At 43.5% G+C, this 23,073-nt stretch overlaps 1 protein-coding gene across 1 annotated transcript; it reads left to right on the top strand.

Annotated features, from left to right (window-relative positions):
- Positions 1-1,945: 1,945 nt before the first annotated feature.
- Positions 1,946-18,480, top strand: LOC109468560 (WSC domain-containing protein 2-like). Its single transcript, XM_019766817.1, has 9 exons — positions 1,946-2,042; positions 4,971-5,468; positions 12,305-12,425; positions 14,481-14,707; positions 15,094-15,236; positions 15,585-15,762; positions 16,250-16,414; positions 16,821-17,021; positions 17,464-18,480. Exons 2-9 carry the CDS (start codon positions 5,036-5,038, stop codon positions 17,811-17,813), a joined length of 1,818 nt encoding a protein of 605 aa, XP_019622376.1. The 5' UTR covers positions 1,946-2,042; positions 4,971-5,035; the 3' UTR covers positions 17,814-18,480.
- The last annotated feature ends 4,593 nt before the right edge of the window (positions 18,481-23,073 follow it).

Below are 23,073 nucleotides of genomic sequence, written 5' to 3'. Positions count from 1 at the left end.
ACATCGGTGTGCTTACTTGCTCTAGTGCACAGGTGCTTACATGTACAAAGCCCTCTTTCCCTTATCGCTGCCGGCGAGTGCTCGTATTAACTGTGAACAGGCTGAAGTTTCTCGCCAAGTGCGAGGATGAAGTGGTGTAATTCCGCGACCATTCTACCAAGCACAACCGACGTCAGTCAAGGTGAGGGGTCCGCCTGCATAATGCAAACTGCTGAGCCGGCGGCCTCGTCCCGGGAGAGCAAGGTTTGATCCCTGTTAACACACTAGCGAACACACACACACGTAAGACAGGAGACATCAGATAAACTTAATACTCTGAGAAGACTTAGGACGATTTGACCTGGTGTCGTCGCTTTTATAGAGAGGAAGTTTTCAGTACTTTAGCACGTAAGCCACGTACCCACCAAGGCGTCACGCAAGTAATTCTGTATGAAAATCGCTTGGCTTTTGAATAGCGACTGTGATATTATGACCTAGGATTTTGTTAGTCTCCACCAGACTCCTTTTGCATGCTGAATAAATAGTAGAAATCGGGGATGTCATTGGCCAAAGGAATCGTCCTCCAAAAGAAGAAGGCAAAATGGAGCTTCTCTGGGTGGCCGAATCCTCTGGCCAATGTTATCCCTTTTTAGGCCGATTTCTACAATTTAGTTAGCCTGCTAAAGAAGTCTGGTGGAGACTAGGATTTTATACTCAATGTTCCAGCTAGGAGGAATTCTAACACGTTAGTTACAGCTTAAGCCTTCCTCAGGGGTGTAGTTCTGAGCGTTAGGTCTACAGATTCAGATAACGATTGTAACGACAGATAGCGCATCTGCAAGTTAATTTTCTCACGTCTTGCCGGAAAGGGCCCTCGCCGAGAGAGCTTTTAGAGTAATTGGGGTTCGCCGTGCTCTGAAACTGAAGCGGCATGCAGCTTGAATTGCGCATCGCACCGTTTTACCAAATCACACCCTCTCCGCTATCGTGATGGTTAATAACAGTGTTTGCCGATCTGTGATTACGCGCAGCTCGACTCAGCCACAGTGTTTACAGAATTCAAGTTCATCACACGCTCGCCTCGGACGCCGTCCCTGCCCCGCCTCCCTGTATGATGGATCGGCTGTACCACCAGGCTGGCATTCTCTGACCCGGGAAGATTCCGGCCCATTCTCCGTGTGTATAAATCATTAATGCAGGAGGCGTTCTGCTCGCCGGGCGGTGGGAACTTGTGATAGATGGACACAGCCGTGAGATTTATGAGTCTCAGAAGGAAGGGTCGCTTCTGAGGAGATATCCTTTAATGTTGCATGTTGGCTTCTTCTGGTGATGATGAATGTACGTGTGCGGAGTCTCCTGTTGCTGATGCTGTGATATACTTCCAGAAACTTGGATATTGCAGAGAATATAAAGCTTCTGCAATAACTTTGTGAGTGCAGCGGTATTTGCAAAATCATGTCATCTGTCGATCTTACTATGTTGTTCATAACGCGAATTTGCAAGCCATTGAGACCTTATGTACACTAGCAGACAAAACGACGGATAAACAGATTCTATAGTTTTGTCGACGATGTCTTATAAGAAGAAAAGGCCTTTATTATTTATTCATTCATTTATTTCAGGCTCGACGGCCCATAGTATACAGCCACATGGTGGAGGCCCGACTTCGAAATGCTTTTGGCCTTAGCTGAGGACAATTTTCCTCACGTGTGCATATATCATTAGAACTGGACAGAGTTTGGCCGTCCTAAATCTGAACACTTCTCACGTTTGTTCATGCTAAGATGAGCCATGTCCTGTATGACGTCCTCGTGGCATCGTGCGTTTTCCCATCCCCACACCTGCCGGACTCAGGTGAGCATGTACCCGGGGTAACCTGAGCCGTGGCGCGGCGGCCTGTCACGCTAGGGAGGCGACCTTCCTTTCATATGCTAATGCCTCCGCTAACGGGCCTGTAAGACAGGTGTCCGCCGCCATGTTCGGATCCCCAGCGCCTGGGAGCCTTTGCCTGTCGGAGATTGATTCGCTCCACGCCGGTACGTCCAATCCCTCCAAATGACTAGGTAAGACTGGAGCGTCAGGTCTGCGCAAACGGACCATCAATATCGTCCCGCTTCCCTCGTACTTTCCCGACGCGCGCTTCTGTTCTGTTTGTTTTGCTTTTCCGCTCTGTTTTCTCTTGTCGTTAGCTCTGGGTTTTTGCGGTTGATTGGCGCTATTGTTAGGTTGTAACAAGTGAAGGTAAAATTGCCTGGGAACCACACTACCTCGTATTCTAGACCGTTGTGTTGTACCCCAGACAAGTTTTAACGTTCTAACACGGAGTTAGGCTGATTGATATTCCTGGTTGTACCGAAATGTTTTTATAGGGGTGCTTAAAATGCCGTGGGATAGGTAAGCCATCTTATATTACAGTCCACCCTGCCCTAAAGACCGCTAACATATGCTGCATGTGCGTCAGTTCAACCCAACCTCTGCGGTGATCTATGGAACTCTGGCGTAGTTGAGTATACAGAGCGCGGCTCGGGATGGACAGGGGAGCGGCGTTCACTTTTAAACACCATCCGGACGGCGGAGTTATCTCTGACAATCCCCCTGTCCCACTTACTGTTATACACGAGCAGGGCGCTCCACTAGCTCCCTATTTCCGGTACGTATCCGTCAGGGGGGCTGTATCTTGATCTCGAAGCCAGTAGTTATATGTGATGTCGAGGGAAACTGGCTTTTAGTGTGCCGTGCCGTGTCTTCTGTGTCTGTATCTATATCTGTGTAGTCAGTATAACCGCCCCTCGACTTACAGAGAGCGACTTATTACTTCTTTTCTTAGACCTTTGCTATTTGTTATAGTGTTCGATACTCTGTAACACATGATATGAGAACATTATTGAGGGCAGACGTTTATGTGTATACACAATTTAGGCATTGTGTAGAATGAGGTTGTTCTAGATCCTTGTCGGCTAGCCCTGTCATAGTATCATATGGTCACAGCAAATATCGTACAAGATTTTCTTTTAACCTAAATTGTTCCCCCCCTTCTCTCTCTCTCTCTCTCTCTCTCTCTCTCTCTCTCTCTACACACACACACACACACACACACACACACACACACACACACACACACACACACACACACACACACACACACACACACACACACACACACACACACGCGGTGCTCTGATAACCCATAATACCCAGTACCCAGAAAATAATTTTTGATCCCCAATTTCGCAAAAGCGCGGTGATCTTACTGAATCTTAAACATGAAAGAGCGAGGTTTAATGATACGTACCGCAAATTGAAGTTCAGAGGAATATGAAGGATTGTGTTGATGGTAATGCCGTCATCAGCCACCACTCTGACTAAAGTGTTGCGTAAATGCACTCAATTTGATAAGACTGATGGCGTCATTTCAATTACATTACAGCCGTGTAATGAGTATTTTTGGCAGAGAGAAATGAGAGAGGAGCGCGTGTGTGGATAACCACGTCTTGACACGAAGGGTTGGACGAGGACGTCAAAGTCTAGCTGACGTCACGTATTTCTGTAAATGTGGGTCTGTCCTTAGTTTGGTACGGCCACAACATTGCCACAAATATTCGGCAACAAAGAATGGGTAAATGCCCCACTTTTCATTCCCCGACCCCAAAGAGTTATCTATCTACCTATGGCCAAATATGACAAACATGATTTTATATAGCTGTATTTTTCTTTCTCTTTGTCTGCGTCTCTGCCCATCTATTCTTTTATTTTTCCTCTAATCTCTTTCTCTCTCTCCCTCCCTCTCTCTCTCTCTAGCCCTGTGCCTAAAAGAGATGTAAAGATGGATAGATAAGATGGATAGATGGATAGATAAATAGATACAAAGATACTGATGGAACGGGAGGTTTGGAGAGAAAGAAAAGGTTGAGAGAGAGAGATAGTGGATACTGCAACTATGCGATAACGGCTACGTTTTCACTAAGCATTGATTTCACAACATGTTTCATCATAAGGCAGATGATATACTCACGTAGTTTTATGTATGATTAGTTACCAAGCTGTCACGTAAGTGTGCCACTGACCCGCTATCTTATCTATGGAGGCTTGCTTGTTCTGGGAGATAAAGTATCGATATTGTGGCTGCTGACGTATATCAAGTCGTGGTCCGCAAGGAAAGTTGCACAGCTGTTGCCGTGCACCGAAAGTCCAGATTATATCTGATCACTCACAATAAAAAGGACATGATGTCACGGAAAGGAAAACCTGCATGATAAAAAAACCATGCAGAATAAGCCTAGTGTCCAGAAATAATACAGGTTCGAGGAAAGAAGACTAAACGCAATTCACACGTGTCCGGAGAATCACTGTGAGCCTCTTTAATAAATAATGTGATATTTTCGAATACAGCGGTTGAAAGGATTTTCACCTTCTGCGGTATAATTGGCTGTTATAGATGTGAGACAGTGGAGTTTGAAGTTTGGAAATAGTGCCTCGTGTAATGTACGTGGCAAGGTCTAAATTTGCGTCTGTACAGGTTTACTAATACTCTGACTGTGGTAGGTCTGTTGTGTTGTACGAGTATGATGTATGTTGAAAGTTCTTGATGAAGGTAATATTCTCTGAAGAAATAGGGAAAGACATTGACATATACAAAATATATACCATAGCATTTCAGAAACAGAAACACTACAAACGCTAACAAGGTTTAATACATCATCGAAAGGGGATGATATTTCCCCAGAGAAATATGAAGAAATATTTATAAGTCGGGACGATCCCCGGCCCATTGCGTGTTATGGGGGAAGGTCGTGCGAGTACTGGTCGTATCTACACAATCTAGCTGGGATGACACCGGCTGATTCGCCTCAGGCCATTCACAACCTGCCCGGCGTCAGATGGGGGGAGAAAACCTATCCGGCCCGGGGTATAATTCACTCACCTCCCCGCACACAAGGCTTGCGCCGGGCCGTCTCATTCGTATTCCTAAACGTTTCCCTCTCCTCTCGCAGGTCGCACATGAGGTAGATGCCAAGCAGTGTCGCAGCGACCGAGGATAGGCGGACTGAGCAGGACCATGGCCCGCCTGTTGACCAAGCTGCAGCGCCTGTACAGACGAGCCCTGGGGAACAGGAGAACGTTGCTGCTCGTCCTGGCGCTGGGCCTGTGCCTGTGCACGTACATGACCGGCCACGTTCACACCGCCGGCCGGGCTCTCAGATTCAACCGCAGCGCCATCCCGGCAGCGAACCCTCCGAGCGAAGGGCTAGTGGTTCGCGAGAGGCTGTTGAAAAGCGGTAGGGACTCCAATTCAGCGCCCCAGTCCGATACAGAGACGAGACAGTTCCGGGAGGGAAGGGACGGTCTATCGGGCGGTGTGATCGACCCCGCCCGGAAGGATACGGCACCCGTCCCACCGACTGAGTACCGTGGGAACGAGGGCGAAGGGAACGGGAGCAGAAAAAGGGAACTCCCAGCGGGGGTAAAGATGGTCATCTCAGGAATTAACGGTAAGTTTTCTCAAACTTGTTAACATAAAATAAAAAGCTAACAGCTATAGGCTTCATAGACTTTTATACAGCTTTAGTCAAATATAACAGGAGTACCAGCCATTCTTTGAAAACTGAAGCAAAGCAATAGAAATGTTAGTATACATGTACAATGGAATGCAGTGTAAGGTGAAAATGGAAATTTTCAAAATTTTTTGCACATGCTTGTGGTCAGGTGTTTCTAAACGTATGTTCAGAACAGGTAGCTTTAATAGGAATGGGTACAGTCTTTTTACTTATTTTTTTTTCTGCAAATTTCATGCCTTCCCTTCCCCACTGAGTATTTTCTAATCACCCCTAACTAGTTTTATATTTCTTCGGAACAACTCATTCCCTTCGCCTAATAGACGTGCTGCAGCGAATTCCAGGAACGAAGATTACTTTAAATTGCCCTGTGGAAAATTTGATTCCCTGAAAACGGATTTTGATTGATTCGAAGTGGGGGATGTGTTGAGTCAGGAGCAACAAGTGTTGTGGAGAAAGTCAAGGGTAATGTTGTCAGAGTGAGTGCTTTTAAAATGAGTAATGCTGATAAGGAAGACAGGAGTACAGGCTTACCTGTCAGAGATGATTGTTAATTGGGCATCCATCAAAGCGAAGTAGAGTGGTTGATATATCGTTCAGTGTACACCCTTGATCATCTAAGGGTCCACTACCGGATGGTCTTTACTATATTGTTTGGTTGTCCTTCTATAAAAAAGGACAACAGACTTGAAGTGATCGATGAGGGAAAATATCATTCCTGATAAAAAAACACAGCAAAAGTCCAAGGCTTTATAAGTGGATTTTAGTGCTACCAGTAAATGACTCACAGTAAATAGACTTAGCCTGGTGCAACTACTACTTTTACGGCCCCTCAAACGTTATGAGTTGGTGGGTGAAATCTACAGAAGACTTAAAACAATATGAGCGAATTATGAGAAGAAAACTAATAGAATCGGCCTATAAGCAGCTATAAGGCTCCTTTTCCCCACTAGATGACGATCGCTGAGCCACCAAAATTGGATTTGTGTGACACTCATTTCAAAATGATGCACGATGCAGAAGTAAAACAGCACAAAACGTTAAAAACGTTCTTTGTCTATGGAATTATGCGAGGTGTGAAATATCTGGTCACTCAGCGGTCGCAGAATTTACCGGATAATTGTTGTAACATGAGTCGTTTTGTATCCGCGGCTTCACTGACATCGATGTGCATAACCATGGATCCGACCTAAAGAGGACATCCACCTGTTAACCCTCGCGATGTGGACTCCTGTGTAAAGCGAGTTGGGACGCCGCCCCTTTGAACTTAAAATCCCAACGGTCTTTACAGAAGCGGGGAGAAATCTGCTAAAACGGCTATAAAACAAACGACCTGAGATAAAATGAAGGGCACACTAGGGAGTTCAATCATTTCAGAGTATCTCTTGTTTACTTGAAACAGCAAAATCGTAAAAAAAAATTAACGCATAGGCCTTCCCTTTAAAACTGTTATCTCATTTTCATGTCTACCGTCAGGACTAAAAAAGGGAAAAAGTAAATTAATTTCTAATTTCTAGCCCATTGACCATGAAATTCTCTTAACTTCAGCTCTACTACCCTGAGATGGAAGAAGGTGTGATGTGCTCATATTAATGGTTTACCCACTGACACAAACCGCGATCTTCTTTTCTCAGCAAAGGCCGCGTGTTCACGCCTTTGTGTAGTCAGAGCATGTTAACAGACTTTTCCACGAAGTCGATCGATTTAGCTGTACCCTTCACTTTCATCATGTATCGACTTACTAGTATGTAGCCTTCACCTTTTCTGTGATATTTTATTCCGCCGCCATCTTTGAATTCTGGTTCAAGTTCGGTCAAGTCTTACATGTCCCGATCCCACTGGCGAGGTCAAAGTTCAGGAAATAGCAAAATTGAAAATGGCGTCATGAGAGTTGAGCTGCTCACGCCTGTCTCTTCAGATCCCCCCTTCACGTATGTTTTAATCCAGGGCTCAAAGAAATCCTCGCAACTGCGTTAATTGCATGTCATGCCTTGTCGACTTGCGTTGCTGACAAACAGATAAACTCGCGAAGTTTCTAAATTGCTGACGTCAGCGCTAACCCGGCGTGAACGCCCGACGGAAGAGCGTCTGAAAAGACAGTTCACGTCACGACGCTGGAGCGGGTAAATCCGTTCTCCATGCTACCCCTGCTGAATGCATGCATTTCTCAGCCATGCGTTATACGTCCGGCCGCATTTCTCAAAGAAAATGGCCTGCTGGCTATTTTTGGTCGGAACTTCGCACATGACCTGGCGGACTCGGCTGATTGAAAGCCACTCACTGAACCAAAGTGAAGGGGAATCGAGTGTTAGTCAAGTAGTGCTCGGTACAGCATTCTTGGCAAACCGCCCCCGCTCTAGTTGTGGCATGCCAGCTTCCATCGACGCCGTATCTGGACAACTTTCTCGACAGCCTCTTTATTTTGTGAACTTGTAAGGCAAGGGGAGAGAAAAGAGAAACAATTCGAACTGCACTTGAGACCACTTTCATCTGTTTCAAGTGGGTTTGAATTCTTGCGACAAGGGCGTATTTCAAAGTTTGAAATACGCCCTTGTCGCATGCAAGAGCACTGTTTTCATGCATGGGATGCGGTTGAACGTGTAATACTGTAGTGGCTCAGAAATGACCAGATTATCCATTTAAAGCGCTTTTGATAGGTTGTGAGGGTTTCGCTCTCTCTGACCAGTATTGGAATGCATGATCATCTGACCCCAGTTAGTCGAATCAGATGAACTCACTACTGAGGTATAATGGGTACGATGCACTCGGTGGGAATCGTAAGCACTCTTGTTGGACTCGTTCCACTATTATATAGAAGGTCGGATTTTATATGAAGAAAGTGTTTGATAGCGCGCAACATATATACAAGGCACGTAATGATTGTTTCGCATACACGAACGTCTTTTTTTGTAAAAATTTGTGCGTTTCTCGGTACTGTTTTGTGTGTGTTTGCTTGTGTGTTTCCACACGAGTAACGGGAAGTGGGTGAGGGAATTCCATAACCACAGTTCACAAAATGTCAGAGACAGGAAGTAAGGAAGAAGCTGATTGGAGGCCTGTATGAAGTAGGCCCTGAGACCTTGACCAGAAACCAATGGAAGAATTCAGAAGTGGATACCTGTGTAGATGTAAATTGTCTTGTTTATTCCGGACTGGTTATTGGTGGTTAGATCTATTTCATGCTTGGAAATCCTATGACTTTGAAAGAAATCGCCCGAATCAAACGACGAATCTGGCCACACCGTAAGGGGGAGGGGGGCATATTTCAAGGTCAGCGGAGTCATTGCGAATAAAACGTTATTACCGACCCCGCACGGGCTCGTGTTAAACGTGGATTAACCTAATGGCGAGGATTTCACTCTGCCCCGCGCTGCCGTAGATTAGCGGCAAATCTCGGCCATTTATGCGGGCAAATTGAACAATTTACGGCGGGGTTGTTGGAAGGATAGCCTCGCGTGACTCGCCTGTAATGCGCCGTGGGAGTACGGACGGTACGGGGGCTTTGGTTCGATGTTTTTGAAAAGGATTATATTTACATACCTTTCTCACACTGAAGACGGTCTTTTAGTACGTATGTGTTTCTAGAACGTTATAGAGGGGAAGCAAGTTGTTGAAGTGAATGTGTGCCTAACTTTTGGAGATTGCCCTAAGTTCAAAATGTCATTCCGAATTGGGCTGTGCAGTTGAGATAACAGAACGTTAACGTTTTACCGCGTTTTAAAGCGATTGGACGATCACCCTAACGCTGCCGTAAAATGGTTATTGCGCATACGGCTAATGCTCAGGTCAGAATTTCCAACCACGGTCAGGCCGGGCAGTTTGCCTGAATTTAAAGTATGATACAAGAAGAAAACGCAAAACAAGTTGAAAGAAATATACAGCGAGCACTACAAAACAGTGTATTTCTGTATATTCTTGATATGAATGTTTTACCGTTTGTTCACCCATCCCTCCATCCATCCCTCCATCTATCCATCCATCCATCCATCCATCCATCCTTCCATCCATCTATCCATTCATTCATTCATCCATATTATACCACTTTACCATGTCCCACGCGGTATTTCAATACCCCACGCCCAAAATTATTAGTAACAAAGTAATGTAATTACAAAAGCACAACATCCGGAAAACGGCATTTTAGTAGATCGACCTCAAATTCAATACCTACACAGTAACTGCATGGACTAAGGCAGGACAAGAGAGTCAGGGAAAATACAAGGACACATTCGGTCAAAATTATTGACATAATTCTAAGATAAGAAGATGGAAAAAAGATGGTCAGCGTCTTGACAGGGGCGTTGATCGATAACGTCTGTAATAACGTAAGTTATTCTTTCCTTATCATCTGACATATTTTGTTCGGAAGGCATGAGAACCCGATTCGCAGATATCAACATGTTGCTTGTCAGATATGATTACGTGCACGCGGGGCAGGCCACGTAGCAAGTAAACGGATTTTGAGCAAATCGAAGAAAACTTTGGAAGAATTCTCCAATATCAAGCCGTCTGGACAGAATGATTCTTTTGAGGCTTTGTTTCAAGTACAAATTGTAAGACTTAGTATGGCATTGATAAATTGAGGCACGAAACAGGTTTAAGAAAAAAAATCTCCCTCATATCACCCCTATTTAAGCAACAATGTTCTTCATTCTTTTGAATTCGTGAAGAAAGTATTACAGAAGTGCCCGAACTTATGGTCGATGTTTATCAAGAGTCTAGCAGTTCGCAGCTCGGTCACTGTACCTACGTACCAGGACAATTATTTCACTAATGATCGGTTCTCTGTTTGATCGCAGATGCTCTATATACAGCAGATACCCCTGTAAGCTCAGAAACAAGAAAAGAAAACCTCCTCCTAGGCCAACAACCTCAATTCGTAGATCGATTTGTAAAAATCGAAAACTTTGCCGGTTGCGCTGATTGCCGAGTGACCGGCCGAACATGCCGGGTATGTTGACGTTTAGATTGAGACATGGACGTTATCTGGAGTGCCCAGCTGCTGGGCTCTGTACGGGTTATCACGTGTGGAGCAGAAGTTGTTTGGGAAGAAATGACCAGAGGAAGAAGCACATCGAGCGTACAGCACCTCCAGGTAGCTCGTGATGCCAATCCTCCAGAAGGTTGGGCGAAGAAAGATGTAGTTTTCATCAGTTTCTACAGTGCCCATGAGTGGGAAACAAGTTGAAATCAGCCATAAAGTTAGTCAGATCAACGTCCCTTAGTCAGCTAAAATCCCTGGCAACTTTGCCAGTTTCTCCGATCCTATCACAAAAGTCTTAAACTTTGTGAGATTCTTGTCAGCCACAACCGAAGCAGATACGCCACGGCATTTACATTGAAATCTCGTTAATCCAACTCTCGCGGGAACTGCCTTGTGATTGGAGACAAGCGTAGTTTGGCGATAACAAGGATTTGAATTTCTGATTCGCACGTTTTGCATGAAGAAAAGAAGCATATTACATTAGTATGTAACGTTATACCCGTCTGCTAAATATACTGCATTTGAATCATTTCAGTGATAAAATTTGACAACAAAGTGCACACAATTACAGTACCGTGTGATTGGACAGGATCCATCTAAAATGACTCCCACAAAAAGAGCTGTAGCGTATCATATAAACACATCCTCCTCTCACGGCATTTTAGCACTTCTTACATAAAGTACTCTGAACGTCCGACACTGATAGCTCTACTTTACGTGGCTACGAAAACACTCGTGCACCGGGTTCTAAAGTAGAGGGGATCTGGTGGGACTTGATCCACAAGTGCAACGGGTGTCAATTTAAAAGCAGCCAAAATGGAGTGTTGGCAGGAAGAAAGCTTTTAACACGTAGCCTTCCCCTAATGGGTGCGTGTAAACGGTCCATTATTGTATTGGGTGTCATTATTTTAGGCTATACCAAGCTTATATCATGTTTATGATGTTTAAAATTTCCACAACAAAACGACTGACGTGGGTGTGTAGCGATAGCAATGCTGCCATTGTGTTACCCGGATGTCGTTACCCTTATGCAATTTATTGACACCACGTAATATAACGATTTTCCAGCAACATGTTTCTACAAGTTATGAAGGATTAGAGCTTTTTGCCATCCTTTTCAGAAAAGGATGACTTCTATGACAAATATATGATAAGTTAGGGTTTGGAACTTCGTGTAATCTGTATTTTTTTATATTTTGTCTGTCGCAAACCTTTTCACAGATAACCTCAATATATGAAAATTGACCTGCAGGGCAATTTAAGCGCCTCGTGAATAAGAGAGAAAAAGCGACAACAAAAACATAAGAAAATATATAACTGCCAACACGGATTGTTTTACAAACTCACACAAAGACACGAGTGCTATCATTAAGTATAACCGCATGGAGGTATAAAACATAATAAACCTGATGTGTTCCAAGATAGGACTAGTCAAACTTGTGACGTATGAATGAGAGAAACATATCTGAAAGTCCTAATTTGCATAATGAATGCGAAGATGATATAATTTCATAATGCTAACTGCAGGGAATTTCATACTTACCGCATAAGGAAGTTAAGTGATGGTAAACACTATTGATTATCAATTACTAATATTCAATCAGTACTTCATTTGCATAATTCAAGGAGAAATGCTACTTAATAGCTTTCTTTATTAAGATATAATACAGCGATTATATTGGCCTAAAAGATTAATAACGTAACCCGAATACATGTGTATTTAGCCATTTGTTTTACTGATTTAGCACACATATTTCCGTCGTGAATAATAAATATCTGTCGACCTCAGCGACCGCCCTCGGCTGCTTCAGTGACCGGCCCGGCCGCACGGAGAGGGCCCTGCAGGACGACTTCTTCGCGGACTACCGCAAAATGACGGTGAACTTGTGCCTTAGGAGGTGTAAAGAGAAGTGAGTCCGCATCTCATTATTATCTTGTCCAGAGAGGTAGAAAAGGTTTTAAAGAACAACACATTGGGAAATGGGTTGAATACATGTACGTTATTTAATTCAATAGAACAACATTCAAGGTTGCATCTATACAAGTAGGACATCATATAGAGCAACATATTCAAGATTGATATATACAACTTAATTTTGCATGCGGTTATATGGTACGAATTCCGCAGCTACCCAAGCATATTTCAGACATTGATGACATCAGTATTCGTGGAAACATAATCAAGTTACACGAACGTTTTAAAAGCACTTTGTGGACCTGTGGGAAGCAAAGTGCTCCGTATTATGCTTTCTAGTGATTTCTAATTGTGTTATTCCTCTTAAAAAGCTTAAAACCAACATTTGAGGTGACATGTTTTACTGTATAATGTTTTATTTATCACTGGTTTCTTAATCTTTGGGTCCTGTTAGACGTTTATATGTGAAGGGCATTTCTGTCAAACTAATATTTTTATTTGGTGTGAAATTGTTTTGCCAAAAAAGATGGCCGGCTGCCATGTAGCCGGACACACTGACGTCTCTCACACAAACACGAGCACGATAAACAAACCATGTTTCCCGTGAATTGTAGGAACGCTGGCTACAATGATGCAATGCTAGGGGATGTTTCATACGGGATTGCCGTCAACAACTCAAATGCAAAACTGTAAAATTCCAAACGCTGGCACATTATAAATTTAGCCAGAACGCAACACAGCACAGCACATGACGATACCAGGCACAGAGCATATACATTATTCATGAAAGGTCTATCCGTTCTGTCGACTACAATACAACAGGCTTTTGTCCGTGACATTTTCACATAGTTTACCAGGGCTCGAAATACGTGCAAAAAACGTTGGCAAAAATTTAGGTGCAATTTGAAACATGTATGTGCAAAGTTATATTTAGTCGGTTTTCAACTGTTCTCCAGCTGGTTTGAAAGTGGTATACGATTTCTTTCCTCCCCGCCTCTCCCACTCTCCACATGTCATAAACCCTAGAATATATAACTGTTGGAACTTCCCGAAATTAAAAACATTTTATACGTCACATAAAGAAAGTTTACCAACAGTCTGAGAGCCTCTTTGCCTGCAACGCACCCCCTCCCCCTTCTGCTTTAGGTGCAAAATTGCACATTCAAAATATTTTTAAGTGCAAATCTTGAAAATCAGGTGCATTTTGCACATGCACATGGAGCCTTGTTTACACCGGGCTGGTCCCGTGACGTCAATCGTTACCTTGCGGGACAGGGCGAGTTGATATTAGGTAGTTTTTGGAAACACGAAAGGTGCTATTTTTGCATCACAGTTTTCTGTGATGTGGCAGATTTCTATCTTATTACACTACATACAGCTTAGTGCCCTTACATCCGTAAACCCGTAACCTAGAACAAAGCTTATGTTTTGCAACAAGGGATCGTGATGGAAATGTTTCATCCATTCAAACGTGTTTTTCCCCATTTCATCAGTTTTTCTATACGCGCAGTGATAGTGCTCGTGAGGCGTACGTACATGTATGTATCATCCTCAGCAACGACAAGATTAATGACAAACAATGATTTATTTCATTATTACAGCTACCATCGTTACTCTAAGCTGATCCCGCTTGTTCTATCAACCTGCCGGATAGTGTAGGAACCTGTGATTGGATAGAATAGATATGTTCCCAGAGGAATTGTTGCTCACGCAACTTCAGAGCGTTACGTGCGAATATCGAATAATTCCATGCACCCCAGTTTATTTGGGCAACGAAGCGTGTGTTTTTGTAAATCACCCCATTTAGCCTCTGTAAAGGGGTCTGATCCGGGAGCGTACAGGACCAGAAGTTCTTTGTCATTTCATGATGTGATTCGAACGTTTGTAAACTCATTCAGTTTCCCACCCACTTATTTATGGATGAATGAACGAACGAATGAATGAATGAATGAAATGAAAATGTATTGCATTTTAGCACATCGCTGTAACAGTGGCTTGATTGATCTGAAATTAATTTCCTTTTTATTTCCTGGTCTATTGTTATGTTCAGCTCGTATGAGTACGCTGGGCTCGAGTACGGTGCCGAGTGCTACTGCGGTCCCGAGATCCACCGCGACAGCGATCTCGTTCCCATGTCGGAGTGCAACACGTCGTGCGTTGCTGACAGAACCAAGACTTGTGGCGGGAAACTCAGGGCCTTCATTTACCGGATGGAGCTTCCGTCGTCTGCGCATCAGAGGCCTTTACCGCGGGTCAAAGCTGTAGATAACAAAAACAGTAGGTTGACAAGTTCAATTATAGAAGCAAAGAAACTCTGAGACAAAAGACAGAAATTTTCCGATGTCTTCATGATGTATTACTAACAATCTTGAATGAATGTTGATAATATTAAACTATCCGTGCATATCTTAATTTCCACCACACTCTTAACTTTTTCTAGGAATCGTCTATTTCATGTACATTGTATCCACTCACACACTTTCCTTCTAGAATTGTAGAAAGATGTTGTTTTTCCTGTGTTCAAAACAAAACAAATCATTCGCCTACAGCTGTAATTGTTACTCCACTTAAATAAGTTTTATCTAGCCTCCTTGTTGTAAACGTCACTATATATATTTAAGTACAAGGATATTCAAAGTTCACCATGTTTATTTTCTGTACAGAGGGGTCCCCAAATCCGAAAGATGAGACCCCGTTCCGTGGTTGTTACCCGATGGCGGCTGACTTCGACAAGGCCTTCCCCTCCCCACCACTGATCGACGAACAACAAACGCCCAAGAAATGTCTCACCCACTGCTTTCTAGGGGTAGGGTTTTAGGACAGTTTCATTCTGACAAAATCATGATTATTCGAACATTGGAGTAGACTAGAGTTTATCATTATATCATAATTAATAACTAATAGCTCTTACACCTATTTATATCATTTATGAAGTTTATATTGTATAACAATTGAACAATGCTCAACGTTTGGAATCTATTGCTACATAATAAAGATCCTATGAGACTAATCTACCTTACAAAGACGATATAGGATGGGATCAACTACAAATGGTCGAATTTCTAGCGTTACACATTTTTGAGATATTATTCTATCTGCGAAATGCATGGGTTGTCTCGTCATGTCAATATTTAACCAGTGCCTGTCTGTCCAGAGTTTCACCTTCGCCGTGCTGTACAACACGACCGTGTGTCGGTGCGCTGACATCGGCGAGCACTTCCACCTCACAGACCAGGTCGCAGACGACACTTGTGACCACAGTTGCCCTGACGACCGGGCAAACAGCTGCGGTAGCCTGACTCATTTCTCAGCCTACAGGACTGTCATACAAGGTGAATAGGATCATCTCTCTTTCATCAAATTTTTTTTTGCCTAATCCAAAACTGCCTGTCAGAAACCCGTTGTCATGGCAACATGAAAATTCATTAACTTATCTTAATGTTTGAAATTGTTCCCAGATATATTTAGGAAAAGTCACCACATTTCATGGTTCTAGCGCAAGCCGTTCAGGTGCTATCTGAGATGAAAGTTGGCGAGGGCCTCAAAAGCCCCCCCCCTCCCGTCTGAATAGGGTTAAGTCTTAAGATGAAGGGTACACCGGTACCATACGATATATAAATCACAATGCACTACTATCTAGTACACAGTTACTCAAGCAACTGGATAGATTCATCATGTTTCCAGTTGATTGTGTAACTGTAATCTTGTGTATCTCATTACCTGGATGCCTAACCTTCATCGATGAACTATCATCTACTCACAAACACCATGCTTCACCTAGACGGAAAATGGGCATTTTACCTATCGTACATTCCCCAGACATCCGGTGCACGAAGACGGTCCTGTTGCCGACCAACAGCCGACCGCTGACGGCCTTGGTCAGCTTCCCGGGCTCAGGCAACACCTGGGTCCGCCACCTCATCGAGACGGCCACGGGGATCTACACGGGCAGCTTCTACAACGACGGAGACCTCTTCAACAAGGGTAATTCTGTACTTTCGACTTTCTGTATCTGTAGAGCCAGTATAACTGTCCGTCGACGCACCACACTAGTTTTGGATTGTACCCACTTCTTACTGAACACTTGAGTGAACGTCTGGGGTTTAAGAACCATGTCCCTGCTTCTACCTGGGAAGCAAATCGCTGGAAAGATGATCTGAGGATCCTTAAAACTTTCCATTCAGGACTAGTACAGAATGAGGCTTCACGTGCGAAACAAAAACATACAAGACCCAATGGAAGTCACAGCTTTATTTGAAGACCCAAACACATCAACTCAAATCCAAATTAATAAATATTGTTCCCAGCCTGGATGCCATCCTTTTAACTTTCGTAGTAGTAAAAGGTTCATGCTATATCGCTTGGTAACGGTAACGTCTTGTCGCTTCAGGGTTTAGAGGAGAGAAGGAGAACTGGTTGAAGAGAAACACAGTGGCGGTGAAGAGTCACAGGTTCGACAGACCGCACATCGAGAAGTTTGACTCCGCCATCCTCATCATCCGCAACCCGTACAACGCCATCGTGTCGGAGCACAACAGGAAGCACGGCGGGCACACGGGGCTGGCCAGGATGACCAAGTACCAGTCACAAGGTCAGGGCGAGATCTAAAGTCCTATTTCTATCGGTTGGGACCCGTACCGTTCAGCCACTAAAATTAGAGCTGTATGAGCTATAGCTTTACAGGCTGCATATGATCCGTGCTGTACAAGGCTATGACTCCTAATTTCTAATGTCTCCTTTTTAATTGGGGTAGCGATCGATTGTTCTCAACGCACCGAATGGCAACCAAAGATATGGAACGTTTTCTTGTCATTTCAACAAGATTTAACAAAATCAACTTTTACATTATACATATGCATCATATTCCAATTATAAAACCAATCAAATTTCGTTGCAGCAAACATCTGCTTGAAAGGTCTAAAAGTTTTTTGTCTTTCCTGTCTAACGGATTAACAGATTACACTAGATAAAAGTTCTTCAATGGAAATCTTCAAATTCGGAAATTTAATTGTTTGTTTTTTTTTCATCCGCAGAATGGGTAGACTTTGTGACGGGGAAGTCGCAAACCTGGACCAACACGGCGATGAACTGGATCCGCTACTGTAAGAACCTCCTCATCGTGTACTACGAGGACCTCCAACGAGACGTGGTCGGGCAGATCAGGAGGGTTCTGGAATTCCTGAACCTCCCCGTGTCCCAGGAAAGGATGTATTGCCTCGAGGCGAACAAAGACGGGAAGTTCAAAAGGCACAAACATATCGACTTCGATCCGTACACGCCAGAGATGCGAGCGTCCATCAACTTGTACATCCAAACTGTGGCGTTGTCCCTCAGACTGTACAACAAAACAGCACTGCCAGAGGAGTACCGTCCAGAAGTATAAACTCCAATCACCTCGGCGCTTAGTTCAAATTCATCTCAAGAATCAGGAAAAGTGGCAGAAAAGAAATCAAGCATTGTTCTCAAGAACTCAACCAGAGTTTTGAGGTAGTGAATATGGTTTTCCAGGCAATATCAAAGGCACCAGTGCTGAAAAGACCCATTCTGTTGGAAGATAAGAATCACTGACAAAAAAGGTATAAGCTGGCAGGATCCAGTGTCTGTGTTCAATGACAATGAACGTTTTTGTAGCGACGTTTTAACTGTAGGTATTTATTGTGTAAATTGTTTCATTTATGATGTGGAAACATCCAGACGATATACTTCACATTTCAAAAACATCATGGTCTTGAAAATGTTCTATGTTTCTTCCAAATTGGAATTAGCTTGCAATAATACTTTAAAAGTCTGATAACTGATTGGATTCTATAAAGGCAAATTTTATTGATCCTTGGTCATTTTGTCAGGACAAAATAATTATTTTACGTTTGGAAAGCAGAACGGTTTGAAGTCTGTCGTATTCTTTGGTTATCAAATACTGTTTAGTTTTTAGATATGTAAACGGATCATGTGAAATGGAATTGTCACATAGTTATCAGCGGAGGTAGGTCGCAGAAAACTGGGCAGACAGTGAGAAGTTTGTAAAATCTCTAAAACGATACAATGACACAACATAATCCATAGGTTCTTATAGTTATCATAATAATGGTTGTTTTCGCAGTGGTCAATTGGTCACAAGTTTTGCATCTTGTGTCGTTGTTGACACGTTTGAATCTATGTACGAGTTTGGCATTCGAACTGTTACACCGCTGCACTGTATGAGTCGAGTATAGCAAGTCTTTTGGTGATGGCGCACTCTAAATGTATCATTTTCGGGTGCGAATTAACAATTCTAAAAAGCCGTTGCATATATACATACTTTTTCTCAAATTAATCAATCAAAATGTCATCTCTAAACACGTGCCTTACCAGGGACCAAAGTATTTATGAAAAGGCAAGTGCAATTTCCTGTATATAGCTATTTTTCAAGAGCGCAGACTGGTGACGCTATAAGACAAGTGAAATGTTAAGGAGTCTATATTTGTGTGAATTTGTGTGGCAATGTACGCACCACGTCATGTTTGTTTTGTGTTTTCTGTCACGTCACTGCAGGTTCAGTTGTCAGTTTGTCCAGTGAGATAAAAATTCCCGAATGTACCTGTGAATAAAGCGAGTATATTTCTTGTCAATCAGACTTGTCTAGTTTAGCATGGTGGAGTAAGTTTCTTATGTAAGTTATAAGTCTAGCATCCATCAAGGAAATGTCGACGTCCTTGCATCTACCAGGCTTCAACAAAGTTCCATAGCAAAACACACGGAGAAAACTACATTTCAAAGCGATATCGACCGGCTGTTGTATATTGAAACATCACGGTCCGCTGGGTAATAAAAGGGGGAACCTTGACAGGTCAAAGGTGAAAGTTCAACCTTCCCGCCAGTTTATGAATTTCTTCCTCTGTCTACCTTGTCCATCCGGCCTACCAACGCTACAGTTTGACAATAGAGCTACCAACGACACCCTGATTTAGAATCATATTCCGGTAAGTTATGAAAAGTACCGGTAAGGTATACATATTATATTATACATATGGAGAGAGACCAGACAGTGTGTGTGTGGGGGGGGGGGGTGTTCACAGTTACGTTAGAATACGGTGCTATTACATTTTTTTTACCCGTTTCTGCTTCATTGGTTCCTATTTTTGGAGCTTTTCGAGACATCTTGAAAGTTTAAGGCTACATTTCCTAATCGTCATCAGCCTTTGTTGTAGTCTCTCACCAAAGTTCCCTGTCTATAAACAAGATGTTCCGTATCGTGTCGAAGTTTATTTGGATAGCTTATAGCGTCTCTGATTGATTAGAACCACGCTACAGCGCATTGGACGAGAGGTTTCAAACCCCCATATTTGTTGTTTGGCCTCAGTCCGACTACGTAGTGTTGCTGTTGACCCCATCGAAGTTGTGACTCGCTGTTCCATCTCAAAATATCGCACCAACGTTCCTGTAAAGATCCAGTGTAGCATATGATGAAAAAATGCCGAAACTTGTGATTAGCCCACTCGATTGTAACACTTTATCAAAAAATTGTGATATCCCTTATTATTTGAATGATTATGATATAGATATGTTAGGTTTTATTCGACATTAGGTCTTATGCAACACACTTATTTTATTGTTGTTACTATCTCTTTATGAAGTTTGCCATACATTGTACCATATGCAATTGTAGTGCATAGTGGGGTCGTGTGGCGCAGCGGCAGCGTTCTCGACTCGGAACCAGAGGCCCCGGGTTCGAGTCCTGACATGCCACCGATCTTGTGCCCTTGGGAAAGGCACTTTACACGACTTTCCTCACTTCGCTCAGGTGTAAATGAGTATTGTACTGTCCTTGTGTTGGTGTCGGCATTAATATAAGTTGAAAAAACTTGAGTGTGTCGTCACCACGTCTTGTGATTACATGTTTCGGAATAAAAAAAAAAAATTGTCGTGCAATAAAGTTCTTCTATGATGTCGCATTGTACTGATACACCCTGGCCATCGGTGCAAATGTAAAGAAAGTCAACCAATAGAAGACAGCGCTACTCATTCACATGTGACTTCATTCCTTAATTCGGCCTATGGATAGGCATGTGCAGTTGCGCTACCTTGCGACCCATATAATGTTGACAAGATAAGAAGCAAGCCAGCGATAGCAACGCCCTCCAGCGTAAACACGGTGTACTACAATGCATCTATAATGATTGATTGAGATGGGAAAATGTAATAATGGTTTGAAAGCCATTGGTACAGCCCGCAAACCTTAATTTCTATTGCTCACTAAATTATGTTTCCGATTGAAGGCTGATAAATGGAAATGGAAACTCATTTTAGCTTGAAGAAGAAGGTGTATATGATTATACTTTTACAATTAGATATTTTCACCTTAATATCAAATTGATTATAATTGTATTTTCTTATTTTTGTGTGATGAAAGCGGCTCAGACTTTTGTATTGGCTTTCGTGTGCGCCTGTTATTTTCTTTTCTGGTCTTCAGATATTCCGCCGTTGTGTTTGAGGTTGAGTTGCGGGCTGCCTGCGGTGGTCCGCCGTACAAGCCCCCTCCACATGTGCGGTCTCGCCTCGCAGGGGGGCAGCGTTTAACTGCAGTCCCTGTCAATAATCTGTCATCGCGGGGTTTTCACCGATTTCAGGGTCTTAGCGAGCGCGTGCAACATTCTCTCTCGTGTTCCCGCTAATTTCTGGCCAGCGCCGCTCCCTGACCCTCCAGCCCTACCGGAGGTGTTTAATTTCAACTATCGCTGGCTACGGATTGAAATGTTTCAGTCTACCACGCTGTACGGGTTCTGGCACGTTTACCTGGTTTTTGTACTCAAATAGACGGTTCATGAGAGACAGTGCAAGTGTTGTACAATAAATGCAGTGAAAAAGGAAATACATGATGATACATCATTTGTAAACGCCGGTGTCCCTCATTATGACACTGAAAGAAACAGGCATTTCCAAATAGTTACCACAATCTCAATCTAGAATACCTAAAAAAAATCCACAGAAAATACTCATTGACCACTGCCACTGCCACCAAAAAAGAAGCCAACCCATTCAAAGAAGTCAGTAAGTGTATGTGGTAACACCAGATTCTGTATATAACCTTCCAGTTAGCTTTTCGGTTTTGACGTAAGGTTGCAAATAAAGTCATTGTATATCACATAATCCGCTGGGAAAGTTGTGCGTGTTTTAACGTACTCGCAAAAAGCGTTGTCGGTGGCACAGTGTGATTCACCGTTCTCCTAACAGGGATCTACTGTCTCCCAGGGTGCCAATAGATTAACCTTGGTGGTGCAAAACGTTGTTTTCGGGCTCCAGTCTGACCCTTCTTACGTATCGCGTGTTTCTCCGTCTTCTCTGCTTTCCTGTGCATTAGGTGCACGTTGAACGAACACGTTGAACAAAATATCACAGTCTAGATTTTTGTCGTTATAGAAAATATGTAATGCAAATATTCTATAATCACAATTGAAGAAGACTCGTTACACAATTACGGCATTGTTTTGTTCTTTAATGTATTGCCTGAAAGTAGGCAGTCACTTATAAGTTTGTTCAAAGAAAAGTTAAGTTCAACTGGTAATAACTACTTACATCGAAGGACAATCAAAACAGGCTAATAGCATCCTTTATTCATATTCCAAATTTAGTCTGATTAACAACTAGACCTCCCCCCCCCCGTTGTCTTTTTTGAACACCCCCACAAAGTTGTCCGTCTGTATAAATTTAGGTTCTAAAGTGCAGTATAATGTTTTTTCCCTATATTTAATGATCGACAAGATGCAGCGATGGAGGATCACACTCCGGTATTCTCTGATGTGAACTCGTTTTCGTGACGTCATGACACACTGGTCTGAGAACGCCGTGGTCACCCCACCACACATCTGCTTGATCATTCGTATAATTATCACTTCGACAAGTTCGAGTTATACGTTTATTCGACACACCGTAGTTACACCTATCCCTTCTGCATGTGTAGCGTCTGTGGCGACAGTTATGGTAATTAAATACCTGGCAGAATCGGATCCGCCAAACCGACCCTTTGTTTATCCACCAGATTCGCGTTAATCCTCCTCAGAGCGCGCTACCGTAACGGGAGCCCACCGAGAGGTCAGGGGGCACGAAGACGATACCCCGGCGGGATTCCCCCGCGACCCGCCCGCCGAGCCCGCGCTCATTATCCCCTCCTGCCTCCCTATAATTATCGGGCCCGGCGACAGTATATTTATGTAAGGATGATGGATCACCTCCCCGTGCTGCCGCTTTTCCGTCCAGAGGAATTCGGGGAACTTTAGCCCGATTTTTCTCAACGCGGTCCATCTGGTGATGATCGGCCGGGTCTGGCTCCCATCCCGGAGAGTAGTAGTGGCGGTAGCCTGGCGAACAGACCGGCGTGGCTTCACCGATCTCTACGAGTGTTCCCGTCCGCCCAGTCTCACGCCCAGTGCACGCTAGGGGTTTCAATTAGGTACTTTAGTATTAGAAAAGTCGGTTGGAAATACAGACTATCAGAGCCGAGGTCCTGTTCCTAGAAACCGGGCTAAACACTCTAAAGCCAATACGTAGTGGTCTAGCAAGACCGTCTAGCCACCCATGCGTCTAGCAAGACGACAAGAGCCCAGGAGAGGATGGTCACCAGGCTAGCTAGCAGGGAACTCACAGCAAAACGGACCCACCTCGAAGTC

This window comes from Branchiostoma belcheri, unplaced genomic scaffold (assembly GCF_001625305.1).
Source record: "Branchiostoma belcheri isolate BF01 breed outbred unplaced genomic scaffold, Haploidv18h27 scaffold1, whole genome shotgun sequence".
In the NCBI taxonomy this organism is placed as follows: Eukaryota; Metazoa; Chordata; class Leptocardii; order Amphioxiformes; family Branchiostomatidae; genus Branchiostoma; species Branchiostoma belcheri.
This window is presented reverse-complemented; position numbering and strand designations above follow the sequence as displayed.